This window comes from Gasterosteus aculeatus, chromosome 8 (genome assembly GCF_964276395.1).
Source record: "Gasterosteus aculeatus chromosome 8, fGasAcu3.hap1.1, whole genome shotgun sequence".
Lineage (NCBI taxonomy): Eukaryota > Metazoa > Chordata > Actinopteri > Perciformes > Gasterosteidae > Gasterosteus > Gasterosteus aculeatus.
Genome location: NC_135695.1, coordinates 12299762 through 12317544, shown reverse-complemented (window position 1 = coordinate 12317544; position 17783 = coordinate 12299762). Strand labels below are relative to the sequence as shown.

Sequence of the window (17783 nt, the reverse complement as noted above, 5' to 3'; positions counted from 1 at the left end):
TTGTGATTCTTCATAGTGAACAAATTTAACTTAACCTTATCTCAAAGGTCAGCACCAAAATTACCATTATCATCCTATTCTTAAATGTATTTACGATAAAACTCGGAACTTATCATATTTGTCATGTTGCTTTACAGATCAACTTTATTGTGGACGTATTCATATTAATAGAGTTTGAAGGACTTATTCCAAACCATATTGTATTAGTATGGTGTTCGTTATCACATTAACATATCACATTAAGTTTCTGCAGTGATCATTTTTTAAATGACCATCATTACCATTGTGTGATGATAATAGTTAGAAAAGGCAGCAGTGGTTAGTCATGACCTGCCAATAAATAATTCACTCTCCAGCAGCGCTTATCAATAATGAATAACAGGTGGACCATGTTTGAGGGTTTCAGTTTAAGGTGTTACGCCGCGGCTCTGGACTCGTCAGATAGGCTGTCAATCTTGACCACGGTCCCGCCCACCTGTCATTCATTTTACCGTTGTTTCTGGCTGAGGAAAGTAGTAACAGAAAGACCGGAAGTTGTTTTTTCTTTCAACGTAAATTCAAGTTATATCATTGGATTTTTCACGTTGAGGTTGCTTCTAACATATGAACATTACACCAGAGTTGTCAGCGTTTGTTTGATCTGAAGACTAAAATGAAGGAATCTGGTGGTGTGGAAATTAATGAGTTTACTATTGCCTGATTGTCTTTAGGACATTAATAGAAGTTTACTAGAAATGTACAAATCAAAACTGATAGTTAAAATAATCAATTTGATGTGTGTTGTGGTCTTCTTTGTTGTTTTTTTAGGGCGTCTATTCGTATGGATGCGTTTATTTTTAAGCAATTGCAGTTGTCGCATTAATTTTGAGCACTAACAGGGAAGCTAGTTTCAACGGCCTTTATTCTGTAATTTGAAGCCGGATATTGTCTCTTGTACGTACTTTCTGACTTGACAGTGGTGGTGTTTCTGCTGGTGCTGAACGGTGTGGATAGCAACCGGATAGAGATCTATAAAGGTGAGATTGCTGTCTCTATTAATGTGCCGCATTGACAAACACGTAACATGTCAATCTAAATTAGCCGGTTACGTATTGTTTGTGAGCGCTTATGTTTGCATACGTGGGGAATTATTTCGCATTAAAGAACCTTTGATGTATACGACGCTCACTGTAGAACAGCTGTTTTCAATGTGAAAACCATTAAACCTTCGTAGATGCGTGGAAGACACATTTAACCGTGTAATCTGTTAGGATGGATCTGAGGCGGGTAATTTGCTGAGTGCATCTCGGTTTGACCAGCGGCCTGTCCTGCAGGAAAAGGCGTTTCACACCGTCCGATAGGTTAATGTTAACGGAAAATGTGTCTGAGGAAGCAACAATATGATTTAATTCAAACACCTTCATTTTGTTCACATACATGTGACAGTCATTAAAAATAATTGTTGTCCTGCGTATGTAAAATCTGTCCTTTTCTAATAATATTTCAACAATTACTACCAATATATAACCTGCATACGCATAGAGTATCATCTACTCACTATTTGTTTGAATATATGATGGATTACAGCAATATAATTGTAGTTTTATATATAAAACGTTGAGCCATATGGAGAACTGGTGTAGGATGAGGCATTTGGTCCTAAACCAATCAGATCTTGCCTAGTGCCCTCATATGATGTGCATGTGAGAGCTTCCCATACTGCAACACCTCATTTCATTACAGAATAAAGGAAAACGGAGAAGCCGGATATAAGTTGAATGGCATATTCAAACTAAAAATATGAATTGGGTGTGCCTATGTACACACATAGCTGTGTGCCTACTGCACATATAGAGGGGGGAGAACAAACGCTCCCAGTTTCCTAAATGTAGGCTGCATTAACAAATAATGACAGCATGTACAAAAACATGTGTGTGTGTGTGTGTGTGTGTGTGTGTGTGTGTGTGTGTGTGTGTGTGTGTGTGTGTGTGTGTGTGTGTGTGTGTAAATGTGCATTTGTGCAGGGCCGAGACAGAGACCGATAGAAGATGTATTGGCTTTCATCCCCACTAGTTTCAAAGCGTTAGTATCAAAAATGGTTGATTCAGCCCTGTCAATTATTAAAATAAATCAATGTAAAGGACAATACAAGGTGCAGACTAAAATTCTACTGGCAGGTTATATTTAACTTGTAAGGGTGGCTAAGAGGTGTTTGAAACAGTCTGAATGTGAGCCGGCGGTCTGCTGTTCACATTTGCACTTATTCTGCAGACAGGAAAGTTACAGCAGTGAGATATGAAGAAAACACTCCTGGGAAACACACAACGATGTTGCCTGTTATAAAAACGCTGCTGCCGTACAACCACGCTCAGATTCTTATGTTCATGAGCTTTTATTAAGTTTTCAGGCAGTTGAGTCTTGACTGACCACAAAAACGGACTAAAACATTCGAGTTGTTTTATTAAGACGTTTCATATACCTTGAAGAACTGTAGCCATTGAAATAATTGGTTGAACTTCCCAGTCAGATTGGATGATTGTCTTCAGAGGCAGATAGAAACAAACAAATATCCGAAAGGGAGACATGAAATTGGTTAAATATAGGGCAGATATTAGCTATCAACAGTATTCAGGCCAAAGTTGTAAAAGTCATTGTAGCTGGTGAAGCTCTTACTATGATTAAAACCATAGTACAGTAATAAATGTCACACTGGCCCAAACAAGCCTTAACATATTAACAGAGTGGGGAAAAAAGGTTTCACCTTCCAGGCTTTACGTTTTCAATCAACATCTAGAAAAGTTTTTTAAAAAGAGGACAATGTTAAATAAAAGGCTAATATCTATGAAGTATATCCTGGATTACCATCTGACACGTTTAATCCACAACGTCCTGGATTCACCTGCAAAAACCCAAATACATCCCCCACATCCTGGCTGCTCCCTCCTCTCGGCCTTCGGTTTGCGTTGGAGAGAAAAAAAGGAAAAGAGGAAGAAAAAAAGCTATTTTTAGCTTCCCCGCCTCTCATCTGCATCACCACTCCTCCTAGAAAAGGGGTCACGTGGTTGGAGGAATAGGGGGTAAATGCTGTCTTGAGCAAGCAGGGAGCAGAACAGCAGCTGTATTAAAAACCACTGCATCTTCTCTTTTGTAGCACGTTGTTCATTTTTGCTTCACCCACACGGCTGCCTGGTGAAGTGGTGATGAATTTAAGTCAGGTGATGTCATTTTTTCTAATACAGCATATTTTGAGTTTGCCTATTTCAATTTTTGGGCAGACACGCATTTGTCTCTGTACAGTCCTGCTGGTTCTAATCCTCGACCTGGTTGGGATTCCTAGTTAGAGTTTATAGAAAGTAACAGTAGTAAATAACAATATTTGATTTTTATTATAGGATGGGTGCTTTCATTTTGTTGCTGATCAAAGTGGAGCTAAAGTATCTTTTACCATCACTATAAAATGTTTTAATCTCTTTGAGTGTTTTCGTTACCTTGCGGAGGGGAAGGCGCATCGATCAGTCGTTCCTCATTAACTGTCTTTAAGCAGGAGGGTGTTGGGAGGATCTGGGATCAGCTCAGGATCAGCTGCCAGTCTGCAGAAAGCCAGCCACTGCTGATTAAATGAGCCTGACTAGCTGGCCGCAGCAGCACTCAGCAGTGAATCCATTCAGCTGCTGGCTTTTGGTGAAAGGGTTGGAAGAGAGCTGGATGATGCCGTCACACAGCACAGAAACTCTTAGTCATGGTGGAACAAGGATCGGTGAAAAATACCGAACAGTTCATGATAGGATGTTTTGCCTAATGTGCTAAAACTATAAAATCGCTGACACATCTGAAAAAGCGCATGGGCTGAATAATCTACTGAGCTGAGTGGAAACTGGTGCGACCGTAACACAAGCACATACATTTTTAATAAGACTGGCCAAAGACGAAATCGAATACCAAACCCCTGCTGTGATCAGGTGTGATCTCACTTCCAGTAGATTTGTCCTTAGCCAGAGAAGGAATACAATGTGCGTGTCTGTGTGGGTGTTAGTGTGTCATCATGGTCCTGGAAACGGCAACTGTAGCAGTAAACTACCACGAAACGTTGAGTATCTTGATCGGAACAGGAACAATACCACCAATGAGGTCGGATGCGAGGAACACTTAGTGATCCTGGTCAGATTTGGTGTCACGGCTGGTGTGAACACATCCAAAGAAAGCTCGTCTGCTTCCTGCTCTGTGTGTGTGTGTGTTTCCTTTCGCTGTAGCTGCTGTGGATTCCCCTCTCTTACCCTCGGTGAGTCACACTGCAGGCGACTTCACTGCAGAGACTCTGATTTTCAGCCGACTTGATTGGATGACAATTGAGTTTAGCGATGTCACAACGCTGAGTCCTCGAAGTAGTTTCCGCACGTGTCTGTGGGAGCTGTGGCTTGTTGGAAATGTCTGGGATGGAAACACATTTCCATGCATATAAACAGACATAATGATATTGATGCATTGTGCTGAAAAAAATATCAAACTGTCAAAACAAAATTGCACAGTATGTTGTGCTGTCCTACAGGGTTTTTCAAAAAACACTTTTTGAAAAACCCCGCAAATATATTCAGAAATTCAGACAAAATACATTTTTAGAACTATGCAATTTGAAGTCATATTTTACTTTTCTACTGTATTATTATTTTAGAGTTGTACAATTGATTTAGGTTTATTTATGAGGTCCCTTTATTCCCCAGATTTCGTCTTTGGTATTTGAGGTGGAAACTGAAATCTATGCAGGAGCTCAAGTTATTCTTGAGAAATTATTGACGTCACAATCAAAGCTGCAGTTTACTTTAACAAGATATAAATCAATGCTGCGGCGTTTTATCAGATGTCCAATTATTATCAATTATAAGTTAGACCAGAATGTATTAAAACGTTACTTTGGGTAATCACAGGTTTCTTTATTGTTTTTTACTTCAGCTTCTTGTTTGAACTCAGGTTGTGTTGCATGAAGCCGCTTTGAGGACGCCTCCACCTGACATCTCTTTTGCTTCAGTGTCTGGAGGAAGGGTCGGTGGTTCTTCATTATTCAACAAGGATCTCTGTGTTCCTTCATGTAAACCGATCGGCGGCAGCTCTGAGGACGGTGCAGTTGTTTTGTTCGTGCTTTATTCCCTGAGAGTTCTCGTGTTCCACTGCAGTCGAGGGGAGATAACAGTCTAAATTTAGAGCCGGGCGCCGCGACGCTGAGGCCTCTGGGCCCGACTCACTGTGTTCTCAAGAGGCAGAATGGTTTCCTGAATCCTTTTAGCCGTCTTGTAGCCCCACTGGTAGGTAGCACGGTTGCATCCCAGCAAATGTTGCAAGTCTCAGCCGTGTCGCCGATGGTGTTTCTTCCGAAGTCGGAATGAAGCGGCCAGTATGACTTTGTCCGACCGTTACTAGAACTTTTTCAGCATTACTTTAGCCGGTTCAGGGTTTATTAATGTACGGACAGTTAAAGGGGAATTTGGGGTATTTATTAATGTGGTTGTTATTCTGATATTTGAATATAGTTTTTCTCAGATCTGGGATCTGAAGTGAGAACAAAACCAACATAAGCAAACACTGCAAAGTTCTGAAACGTCAAACACTTTAATCAGACACAGAACGTAGTCCCCCAGGAAAGAGAGGGCATTTCATGGATGAGTGCGTAGGTCACACACAGACAGTAGGTTCCTGCTGTCATTTAATAACTTCTCAGGGGTGTCATCCTTCGTGTAGATGAACGACTAAACTTCTTTTCAGGTCTGTAACTTCAGCTGCAAGTATCACACCGCCATCAAGGAGCCATCGACGTTTGTCAGACACGAGCCTAAGATAATCCTTAGTAGTGGCTGGTACGGACCAAGATCATGTTATAGCACAAGTCTGCCTCCACCCTTTCTGCCAAAACAAATTCATCTGTTTTGATTAATTACCATGGTAAAAATGTTTAAGCCTGTCTAGTTAATCCCAGTTACACTGAGTCTATATGCTGACAGAAACTCATCTTTTGTCTTAACACTCATTAAATGCGTTTTTATGCAGGAAAAAAGATAAATCCTTAATATTGTGCAATAGAAATATAGAAATGAACGAGAGGACTTGCCATGGAGTCACTGTAAAACACTCAGCAGTAAGAGAGATGTAATTTCTCATGGCCTCGTCCACCGAGGAAGGAATAATGTTACAGATGACATTTCCACGTTAAGTTTGGTGTTCTCCTGCCGCTCCGTCCACAGATGGCCTCCGCAACAGCAACCTACGGGCAGAAGGAGTCTTCGGACCAGAACTTTGACTACATGTTCAAGATCCTCATCATCGGCAACAGCAGTGTGGGCAAAACATCCTTCTTGTTCCGCTACGCCGACGACTCCTTCACACCGGCCTTTGTCAGTACGGTGGGCATTGACTTCAAGGTGAAAACCATCTACAGGAATGACAAGAGGATCAAATTACAGATCTGGGTAAGAATTTTCTCCATTTCACATTTCAAGAGCTCCAGTAATTGGGAGTTTTATTGCTGCCCTCAGATAGCAGTAAAAATACACATATCTGCACACAAGGGCGTTCTCTCAGCTGACCGGTGGATGAGTAGAAACCAGTAGAATTCAATGGAAGTAATAACCAAAACCCTCAGTTTACAGCGATGCTGCAGAACAAACAGGGTGGCGTGTTTGCTGCATCATAACTGAGTTGTTTCCTGAGACCTCAGGCAGTAAACACAATAATAGAAAAGTGCACAGTATTACATCATTTACACTTTTATTCAGCAGAGCACTGTGTGTGTGTGTGTGTGTGTGTGTGTGTGTGTGTGTGTGTAGCCGTCTCTGTTGTCAGCCCTTGCCAGGTCTTGCCTCTGGTAGCGGAGACACCAATGGCCAATCAGAGCACGAGAAGTGGATGACTGGGTGCTGCTCTCCCCTCCCCCACCACCACACATTTCACCGTGTAGATGCCCCCCTCGCCCCCCAGCCGCCACCCCCACCTCCCTCCCCCCGACTTGAAAAATCCCCAACCCCCACCTCTCACTTCTGTTAGCTGAGACTGCTGTCGAGTAAACATGAAAATGGATTGAATCAGTAGCTCAAATGTCAACATTCAGTATTCTGTACATGCGTTTATTTCACAGTGTGCAGTTAATCCCATAGATTTATGCCGCAGTGTGGTGTGCGACTGTTGACATGTGGAACAGTGAATAAAACCATATTCACATTCACTATTTTTACTGTAGCTCGTGCTGAAGACTGGGCAACGTGTCCTTTTTTTCATAGCTCTGCACACTCTTTGGCTCCATGCACACCATCATTACTCATAACTATAGAAGCACTCATAACGGGAACAGTTATCAGTTTCTACCACACTTTGGATGTTTGGACTTTCTTCAGGCTTAAGTTTTGTCACGGGTTGTTCGTGTGTGTTTTTTATTTGTTTAGTCGTTTATTTGTGCACTTAAAGTTTCATCAGGATAGTAAATCTTGAATGCAGGATACAAGATTGGTGTTCACGACTCTTCACGATTAGCCTGTTGTTTGTGGTCAGCAGCTCTACAACAGCCGTGAAGCCTGTTTTTATGGCATATATAAAGTTACTGTTCACACTGAAATAACTTGTATCTGCCTGCTGCTCTGTGTGCTGGGGCTCTCAAAGGTCCGATAGAAACACATGGAGATATTTCATTTGAATAATGTACACACGGTTAACATTATCTTATTCTGTGTCATGTCTCTGTTTTCAACTTTTCAACTTTAGAATAAAAAACTAGAGAATTATTGTCTGTGTTGGAGAGAAGCAAGCACTTAAAAGTGTATCCCGAGCAGTCGGTCGGAAATCACACTGAAAAGGATTCTGTGCGATTTAATAAAAGCTTGCTGCTGCTGTGTTTATTTTCTTCCCAGGACACGGCGGGGCAGGAGCGTTACCGCACCATCACCACAGCCTACTACCGGGGAGCCATGGGCTTCATCCTCATGTACGACATCACCAACGAGGAGTCCTTCAGTGCCGTCCAGGACTGGTACGTGTTTGGCTTAGAAGGGGGCGTTGCATGAATGTAGTGTGAAGTGATACCATTGAGTTTTACCTGTGGGAGGGAGTCCTGCGTTGAGGATGGATTAGGTGGGATAGCTAGTCAGGAAATAGATAAGGAGATACTGCAGATAAATGGACTGAGCACTTGATCCCTTTCAAGTCTCAGTTACACTGTGTGTGTCTTTTAATTTGACCTTCAAGAAATATCTTATTACAATATGTTAAAAAATAGGTTTCATTTTTACAGCTTGATGATATTAATCACACTCTGATTTTGTAACTATGCTCAAATTAATGTGACCAACGACTTGGTTTTCGAGACCCCGTGTGGCCTACTGACTGAAAAAACCCGCATCGGGACACATTCAGCCTGCGCCGTGATCTCAGCTTCCTCCCTCACTGCCGACGGTGTGCTGGTTCCCAGGTCGACTCAGATCAAGACATACTCGTGGGACAACGCCCAGGTGCTGCTGGTCGGGAACAAGTGCGACATGGAGGACGAGCGAGTGGTGGGCGGAGATAGAGGCCGGCAGCTGTCTGAGCACCTCGGTGAGTGATACGCACTCCTCTGCGACTCGCTGCGTGGTAAATGATTCAACGGACTGGCGGAAAGGTCTCACTAGTCAGGGGTTCACCAGAGTGATTGAGATGAATCGTTTTAGAACCACGGATTTTTAGGAACATGCCGACCTGGATAAGAAGCTGTTAGCGTGGTCGCAGCTGCTTTTTACCAGCTGCGCCCTGAGCTACTTCGCCACACATTAATATTATGCAGTTGCGGCGAGGACCACATCCTCAATAAACCCCCTCTGACCTCCTCCCACAACCCCCGTTTCCTCGTCAGGTTTCGAGTTCTTCGAGGCCAGCGCCAAGGACAACATCAACGTGAAGCAGACCTTTGAGCGCCTGGTGGACATCATCTGCGAAAAGATGTCGGAGAGCCTGGACGCCGGAGATCCCGCCGTCACAGGGGCCAAACAGGGGCCCCAGCTGACAGAGCAGCCAGCTCCGCCTCACCAGGACTGTGCATGTTAAATCTGACCCCCCCCCCCTCAAACCCCTTTTTCTCCCTCTTGCTCTTTGCCATCCCTCAGCTGGACCCCAGGGCCTCGGGTCAAATGCTCCCCATCACCCTTACACTCACTTTCCTGCTTCTTTCTGTAACCCAGTATGGTTGACTGAGGGGCACCAGAGCCGGGTTGAAAAGGGTCTGAAATGCTCTCACAAGAGAGCTAAATGTGTTTCAGGCTCTTTGTGAACCAGGTTTCTGAAGGTCCCCGACCCATCATTTGTTGTCTCCTGGTTCCTCAGTGTGGTTTTCCAAGAAGGATTTGACGGCATTTGTCCTGAGAGTGCCATTTAAATCCTTCCGATGTTTACAGTACTCGGTTTCATGTCAGTCAAATGTCTTGGTACGACGTCAGCCTTGGATACGGTGTCGAGGAAGACCACAGAGGAGTTAACTTGGCAGGGCTGATCCTGGTGAAATCTGTTCCAAACTAACTTTGTTTCGTTTAGGATTTAGAATAGGACGGAATCCAACATACATGAATCTGTGTTTCATACGTTGTCTGGTATCTAAACATGGATGGTTCAGGTGTTATCAAGTGTTTGGTTTTCATTAACATCTGAGCATTTTCATTTGGCCTTTTTTTTACATGTTTTTTTATTATAATGCTCCCTTTATTCTTTCAATTCTGGGTGTGGGAAATATGAACAAGATAGAGCTACGTAAAAGTAGCAAAATTTTTATTTAGAGACAACTTTTATTTAATTATATTTATTTAAAATGTACATATAAATGTTGTGCAATATATATATAGAAATACACCTATATATATACACATATATATATATGTGTGTATGTATATATATGTGTATATATATATATGTGTATATATATACATATATATGTATATATATATATATATATATATATATATATATATATTTATATCTACAGGTATGCATTCCTTTGAATTCATTTTAAAATGATGAAGTTCTATGAGGACAGTATCAAATATAAGACGTCCATGTTGTTGGGTTTGTTTGGGTTTGTTTGGATGATGTGTGGAATTGTTTTTAATCCTCGCGAGCTCCTCCATGAGTTGTTTCATTTCCCTGTCGGTTTTGTCCTATGCTGCCCTTCAGAGATGTCAGAAATCCAAACTGTGCTTAGAAAATACAGTTATGTAGTTTAATCTAGATGTTACAAAATTACCAACATGTTTTTTCATCTTTCAAATCCACTCTGTGGATTCCAACTGATTTAAGGGCATCTGAAAAGCATTTACTGTGTACAGTTTGTGCTTATGAAATAGAAACGTTTCGTGTAAAAGGTCCTCATCTTCTAGGACGTGATGGAACCGGTTTGGAAGGTGCAAACATATTGTTTTGCTTGAGGATTTTTACGTCATTTTGCCTTGATCTGATATTTGACCCTTGAGACTGAAAGGACACATCAGGAGAGAAAAGGACAATGTGTGCTGTACCACCAACACTCAGCGATTTGGTGTTTCGTTGCCTAGCGACAAACAGCCCAACAGTAGGCAAGTAACTCCCTCAGAATCAGTATTAGAGTCGGTTTGTCTGTGTAGGATATTGTCTCGGTCTTCAGGTGCAGTATGGACATGGAGGCTGTTTAATGCTGGTTTTTAACACTTGTTTCAAGTCAATGCAGGAATTAAACATTTGGTTCAGAGGTGTTCTTGGTTCCAACGTAACATATCAGCTAACAGCTGTTTTTTGAGTATACGTAGTTTCACTAGGTCTAGGCAAAGCCATCTGAACGCATTTGTTTTCCTGTCTTAATACAGTGTCCCAAGTTATAACTGGTCTGCTGGGTGCTCCTTCTTTTCCATTTGCCAAAGATCGCTGTAGAGGAGGCTCACTGTTTTGGTAGTTGACGCCACATTAAGCAGTGTGGCAAAGTTTAAAACTGTAATAAAACAGATGACAAGAGAGAGGATAGTGTAAAGCACTTTACCACCGTATCATTATGGAGTCTTATTCTGTGTGATCAAAGCAAATTGGATTGAGAAACTATTTATTTTGAGAGTATATGAATGGCACACAAACCCGAGATCGGATGGGCCACTCACTCAAGTTTGAAAAGATGAGACCATTGTTAGAAAACGGATTATTATAAGAAAAGAAGTGATTATGACAAACCTGAGAGCTCATTTTGATCCTGAGTATATTTTACTTCTTACTGGTTGTGACTATTAAGCTGTTCTCCTTTCCTATATGTCTTCCTCTCTATATAAACCAGAATTGTAAATACTGTTTCTTCGAGTCAAACGTGTGGATTGTGTTGTATCGAAGAAGAAAAAAAGCGCAGTAAAGACCTGAAACCTTCCCCTAAAAGAGCCCCGTTGTACTGCATCTGCATTCATTACTAGGCCTGCTTGTGAATGAATGTGTCACTCTGTTACAAAAGCAATACACACCACAGTCTCTTCACTGAAAAGAAATGCCATCAAGCTTGGTAGAAGTTGCCGACTTTAGATCTTCTACTAGCACGCAGGAACATGTACTTTATGGTCTCGTGTCACTGCCTCTACACTCGCTCCTCAGTTTGGGCCATTACGAGGAGAGGAAATGCTGTGGATGTTTTTAATTGTACTTTGTGGTAAAACAATAAACGGAATTACTAACAAGCAGTTGATTCTTGAATGATTTTGTACCTTTGCACATTTATGATGTAAATCTACCGTTGGAATATATGCTATATAAATACTGTATAGGATTGGCTCTCAAACAGGTCAGCCAATTCTGAAATAAAAATAGCAAAGGAAAGTCAATTTTGCAGGTTTTTATTTTCCTAATGTTGTTAAACTTTGGTCCGGTGTCTCTTGCTCAACTTACGTGGAGGGCACAACATAACGTTTAACAAAAAGGAGGAAATCATTTGTATTTACGGTTTGTCTGACTCTTTTGAAAGACCTCTGCAGAGATTTTGTCAAATAGACATATGCATTTGATAATGAGATCTGATGAGATCAATGAAACTAGAATAAATTAGTCATATAATACACATTCATTATCCAAACACACACACACTTCTATATGCAATCAAACTGATCCCAACGTTGCCGTAGACATCCTGCAACTACTCAAGGTGCATCCGGACATCCAAAACGTGCTTCCACTGCCATTTCCACCGGCTGTGAGGTCGGCACCATTCGCAACTCCTCATTGAACCAGCAGAGGGGGAAAGGCTCCTGGGCGACGATGCGATGTCTATTTCTACACTCGCCTCATAAATCCTGGTTATTATACAACACTGACTCCATCAGATCCACAAATGGACTTCTTTTGAACATGATGAAAGTCAATCCAGGTAAAAATATGTTGTATTGATGTATATAATAATGTGTAATTAAAAAAAAATAAAAAAGATTTCTCAGTGAACCCAGTGAGTTGAATATCTTTATGAAACATAATCTAAAAACGAACGGTTACAGTGTGGACGGCCTTCAAAGGACCTCGAGGCCCATCCACCATCAACAGCTGGTTCACTGACTTAAACCAATGATTTTACCAACATGCATGCAGAGTTTTTTTCCCAAAATGAAGAAAACAATGTTAATTGCTGGGCACCATTTACTTCAGAACACAGAGGCATGAATCCAAACACCTGCAGGCTAAAGGTGACAGCAATAGTCAGTGCAACAAAGAATTACAACTTTTCACATTAAAACAAGAATACGTTCAAATAGGGACACACTAAATAGCTGGACCCTTTGACAACCAGTTGTGGGCAACATTCAAGAAGTTTCTCTACTAAGTGGTAAACGGTCCATATATGTGAATTATCATTTACATTTCAAATGTAACGCCTGTTCATATTACTGTAGAAGTGTTGTAAATGTGTTGACCCCCAGGTTTGAGACCAATCTGTAAACGGTTTTACATGGAAAAGAAGTAGAATTGAGTGCTTTTGGTTGAGCTTTTCTTTCATCAGCAAAAGCCCACAGCCAAATTCCATTGAGGAAACCCTGCAGTTTAACGCTGCCTCGTTCACCAGCACGCACACATGTACGAGGAAGAACAGGATCTCATCAAACTAACTCACAGGAAAACGCCATCGACGCAATAAATCCACGATTAGCGCCTGTGGGGCAAAGTGGATCCTGGATATTTCCTCCCCAAATAAATTGTCCAACAAAAGTCTCGTCATCTTCATTTTGTGTTTTTGGTCTATTACTGATGCTCAAAATCATTTGAACGCTCAATCATGTATGTACAATTTAGCCTGTGTGGGCCTGACCCCCCCCCCCCCCCACACACACACACACACACACACACACACACACACACACACACTGACAAAGTCCATGGAGCTTATATGCTGGTCAGCGGCCCGCCGTCAGGTCCGCTCCCCGAACTAGTGCACCTGAACCTCGTGCGGCAGCACCTGGCAGCCGCTGTTGACGTGGTTGAGCACTTTCTGCTTCAGCTGCGCCACCTGGTCCCGCAGCAGGCTCGCCGTGGAGGCCAGGTCGGTGTTGTGGCTCTTCAGCGACTTGACCTTGTCCTCCAGCCTGGAGATGCGCTCCAGCTTCCGCATCCGACACTTGGACGCCGCGATCCGGTTCCTCAGTCTCTTTCTCTCGGCCTTCGTGTCCTCCGGCGAGTCGACGTCGATGGGGGACAGCGGGGGGCTCTCGCCGAAGCTCTGCACGTCGGGGACCGTCTGCGGCTCTTCCTTCAGCGGCGGGAGGCGCGACAGCTCCGGCGGCAAGTGATGCTCCGGCGGCGGCGGCGGGAACGCGTCCGTGGAGTAGTTGACGGTGTCTTCCAGGACACCGTAGCCGTGCAGGTTGGTGTACACCGGCAGGTCCGCCGCGGCGGTGACCGCGGCCACATTGACGCCCAGCTCCAAGTCCGCCTGCCCGGCTCCGCTCAGCTGGTTCTGCTTGTGCAGATCCTCCAGCGCCTTCACGAAGCCCTCCGCGAACTCCTGCTCGTCCGTCACCGCCTTCGGGTAGAGGAACTGGGGGCTCGTCGGGGTGGTCGTGACCATCCCGTTGGACTGGACGATGAGCCTCTCCAGCTCCGGGGAGGCCAGTTTGAGCAGCCCCAGGTCCGGGGAGCCGAGGAGGCTGTCGGCGTCGCGGAGATGCGGCTTGAGGTCTGCGTCGTCGTCCGCCAGGCTCAAGGCAACGTCCTTCTTCATCATTCTCCCCGTGAATGGAGACGAAGAGTCGTAACTATACGCGGGCACTTGCCTCACAGCGGCGCCTCGCCCATAACCTCCAAGGGAGGGACGGAATAAAACACCTGGTTGGAGAAAAAAAACGAGATGAATTGATAAATGTATGATGTCGAGGACTTTGGCGGGGACGTAGTCGGCTGTTCTCCTGCGGGACCGGAGTGAAATGCGCGCGCGCGCGAGCCGCCGCGAGCCTTTTCTAGACTGGCACGTTCCATTATGTCACCGCGGCGCGCGCGCACTGGGCGGAAATTGTCTTTGCGAGATTTTTTGTTTGTTTTATATATTATTAAATGAATGTGGTAAATCGAGCAGAGAGCGGGAGGCGGGAGGGAGGTTTCACTCCTCTCTGCATTGTGGTACCGAAATAGAAATAGTCTCTTATGGGTGGAGACTGTAGTGTTACTCCTGATCCACAGTCTCATTAGCCATCTTTTTGAAAATGTGATGCATTGATATGACACTGTGTATATTATTATTTAGGATAAAGGGTTTCGATTTTTACTACTGGATTTCTATTAATTTATTTGTTTCATTTTCTGATAGTCTGTATGAAGTCACATCTAGCATTTTATTAGTTTATCCTACAAACATATTAGCTATAACTTCAGAAAAGCTAACTAATCAATATAGAAATAATGCGTATGGTTTGTACTTTAAGTGTTCCGCCTCATAGACCTCCGGTCAGGTAGAAGTTGGGCTGAGCTATACTTGTCAAGGTTTAAGTTGTCCTTGCCTTCAAGGTCCTAGTAAAATGGGTAAAAGGGACATCAATCAATTTGTCTGATTGGTCCAAAAGTCAAGGGCAACATGCGGGGAAACACCTGTGCGTATGTAACGAGAGTGTGTGGGCTCTTTAACACAAATAGTGTGTTTGGGAATCAATGCCATTGTTTTCCAGGAAGTCCATGTGACCATTCAACGTCTTCTCACAGTATGTGGTTTTTTGTCCATCGAAAGGAAGCTTGATTCTCCTTTTTAACCACAAGCTGAGAGATTGTTTTTGTGGGTTTTTCCCCAAAACTGCAACATTTAGCACAGGGATAACACAATCTGATAACCCCTTTTGTTCCATCACTCACAAAGTCAACTCAAAAAACAACACTGACAAACATATATTGTGATTTTTAGCCCAGGATTGAGTCAAAAACTTTAAAACCGTAAGTTGTTTATGTTAGTGGTTCATTGTTATGAAACTTGAATGTTCAGAATTGGGAAGCATGTTTTCATTCTTTTTTTTAAAATTACATTTAAACTAATTTCTAAACTGCAAGATATCTATCTATCAATATAATATTGCGCAAGACATGAACAGTTGTGGATGTCTCCTCAGAAAAAGGCTTACTTCTCTATTATGCCCTCAGCTACACACGTGTTGTATTCCTGCACAACATGATTTACAGAAGTTGAACCTGAAACTGATCGGATTTCAACATTTGCTCCGATGAAGTTGGATCAGCTCTCACGCACCCGTCCTATGAAAGAGTCACATGATGATTTCATTTTCATTTTCAAAGTTTTCCCATTTCACTTTACATTCTTTTTTCAAATTTACATTTGGAAACCAAATTGTAATGTCTAAATCAACAACTGTTTGAGGTGGATTTCTTTAAAAATGAAACTAACGGCGTGTAAATCTTGTGTGCCAGTGTGGTTTGCAGTTCTCATATTGGAAACTGTTTTTTCATGGTCGACACATTTGGTTGTTTTCCAGACTTTCCCTCCTGCCACTAAGAAGGCAATTTTGTGTCAGTTCATACTTACAGTTCCGACTCCAATAAACACAATATTTGTACATACACTATTGTGTCCTACAAATACACACAAAGTTGTCGTAGATTGAACTAATACTTTCTATGTGCCATGTGCACGTTTGACTGCATGCTTCTGGGTTTTCGTCTTCGCCGGAAAAAACCCTGACGTGACCAAATCATTGCCTTCGTTACCAATCAGGGTTCAGTCAACTTTTAAAGGGTTACACAGAGGAGGTGTGTGCGTCACAGGTAGGCCCCATCCTTTCCTTGCAAAGCGCTCTGTGGGTGGATCACATGATGGACCCTGTGATGTCAGATCTCTGAACATTGTAGCGGAAATGAAGCGGGGGGTGTAAACCAACAGAGGAGAGATATTTTTGTCTGAGCTGAGTGTAGAGAGAGTGGGGGTGCTGAGCCTGCAGTCAAGAAAAGAAAAGAAAAGGGCAGGCGGTAGCTGGAAAAGGATGTAAGACAAAAACTCACACACCGCCATTTCCCTTTGTCTTTCGTTTATACAACACCGTCAAACAATGTTGAAAAAATGCATTTAAAAAGAGTTAAACAACAACCTTGTTTCATGACACTGAATTTCAAATTAATTTGTTATTGTTTTGCTTGATGTTAATGCAAGATAAAACCATTTCCTCTCAATTATATACACATCAATGCAATTTGACATAATCTGTGTTATTGTCAATTAGTAAAATCAAAGAATATTCTGTTCAAATTGAAATTGAAAAATGCACTTTTGAACTTGAATGTGATTGCAATTCCACTAACCCTTTGAGCAACAGAGATATTTCATTTGATATGGGTGACATTTGACCTGCTCCTGGCACTACTGATGGAAAGTCAGGGATCAACAACTCATCAGGACTCATCCTCTGTGGAGCTTGACTGTGTGAGCTGAATTCTGTCAGTAGGTTTCCCTTTGGACCAAAGAGGTGTGGAAACCAACCAGACCACCCGACAGCAGACAGTGACGTCACACAAGAGAGAGCGTAGTAGGTCTACACAAGTGCAGACAGGTATTGAACCACCCAAACACATATGTGAGAGAGGGGCCGGAGTCATCAACTCACTGATGCTGCATGTCTCTGATCTCTGAGAGAATCCACGCTGAGACCCGGAGAACATGAACACCTATTAAATATACATATACCATCTTGATCTTGAAGTACAGCACCCTTCAAATGAGGGGACTGAAAAACTTGATTTTCTCACTCAAGTGGTCTGACTGAATGTCTTCTTTAAACATGTGAACCTATCAGGTCTCATACACACTCCTCATTTCCCCCAAACTGCAATTTAACTGTTAAGAAGCTCTTAAAACACTAAGTAGCCTTAAAGGGTCAGTAAACCGTATATTAAACATTACTCATCTTTTCCTCTAACATTGTTTTGATGGGAGTTGCCTAGCTTTGGAGGTATCACGTGTTGAGATGTTTGCCTCCTCGTGACTATACGGCATTCGGCCTGTGGACCTCAAAGCGCCAAACAGCAGCGTCTTTTTCAAGAAAGGCCCAACTGTCACTTTAATTAACATTCAATACCCAAATGTGAATTGTTACATTTCAATTGAAGGAAAGGTCAGATTGTATAATACCTCAAAGGTGTTTTGTGGTTGAATATTTGCCTGCTTTTGCAGGGAGGGTGGAGTTGTGTCCTCATGAATCCAGCATGAATAGTAATCAAGGTAAGTACCAAGCGTGGGACGGCTACACATGTACATGCTCTACTAACCAACTCCACCAGCTGACGTAGTTTCTAGTTCCACATTCATGGATGACGTAGGAATGCACACAAATTGTGCA

The 17783-nt window shown here is 42.7% G+C and overlaps 2 protein-coding genes across 2 annotated transcripts; one reads left to right on the top strand and one right to left on the bottom strand.

Annotated features, from left to right (window-relative positions):
* The first annotated feature begins 886 nt into the window (after positions 1–886).
* On the top strand, positions 887–11657 carry rab3ab (RAB3A, member RAS oncogene family, b). The gene is made up of 5 exons (XM_040183913.2): positions 887–1016; positions 6210–6434; positions 7866–7984; positions 8423–8547; positions 8843–11657. The coding sequence occupies exons 2-5, from the start codon at positions 6210–6212 to the stop codon at positions 9031–9033; spliced, it is 660 nt and encodes a 219-aa protein (XP_040039847.2). The 5' UTR covers positions 887–1016; the 3' UTR covers positions 9034–11657.
* Positions 11658–11797: 140 nt separating this feature from the next.
* LOC120823698 (transcription factor JunD-like) lies at positions 11798–16024 on the bottom strand. Its single transcript, XM_078108229.1, has one exon. It carries the CDS (start codon positions 14180–14182, stop codon positions 13388–13390), a length of 795 nt encoding a protein of 264 aa, XP_077964355.1. The 5' UTR covers positions 14183–16024; the 3' UTR covers positions 11798–13387.
* Positions 16025–17783: the final 1759 nt, after the last annotated feature.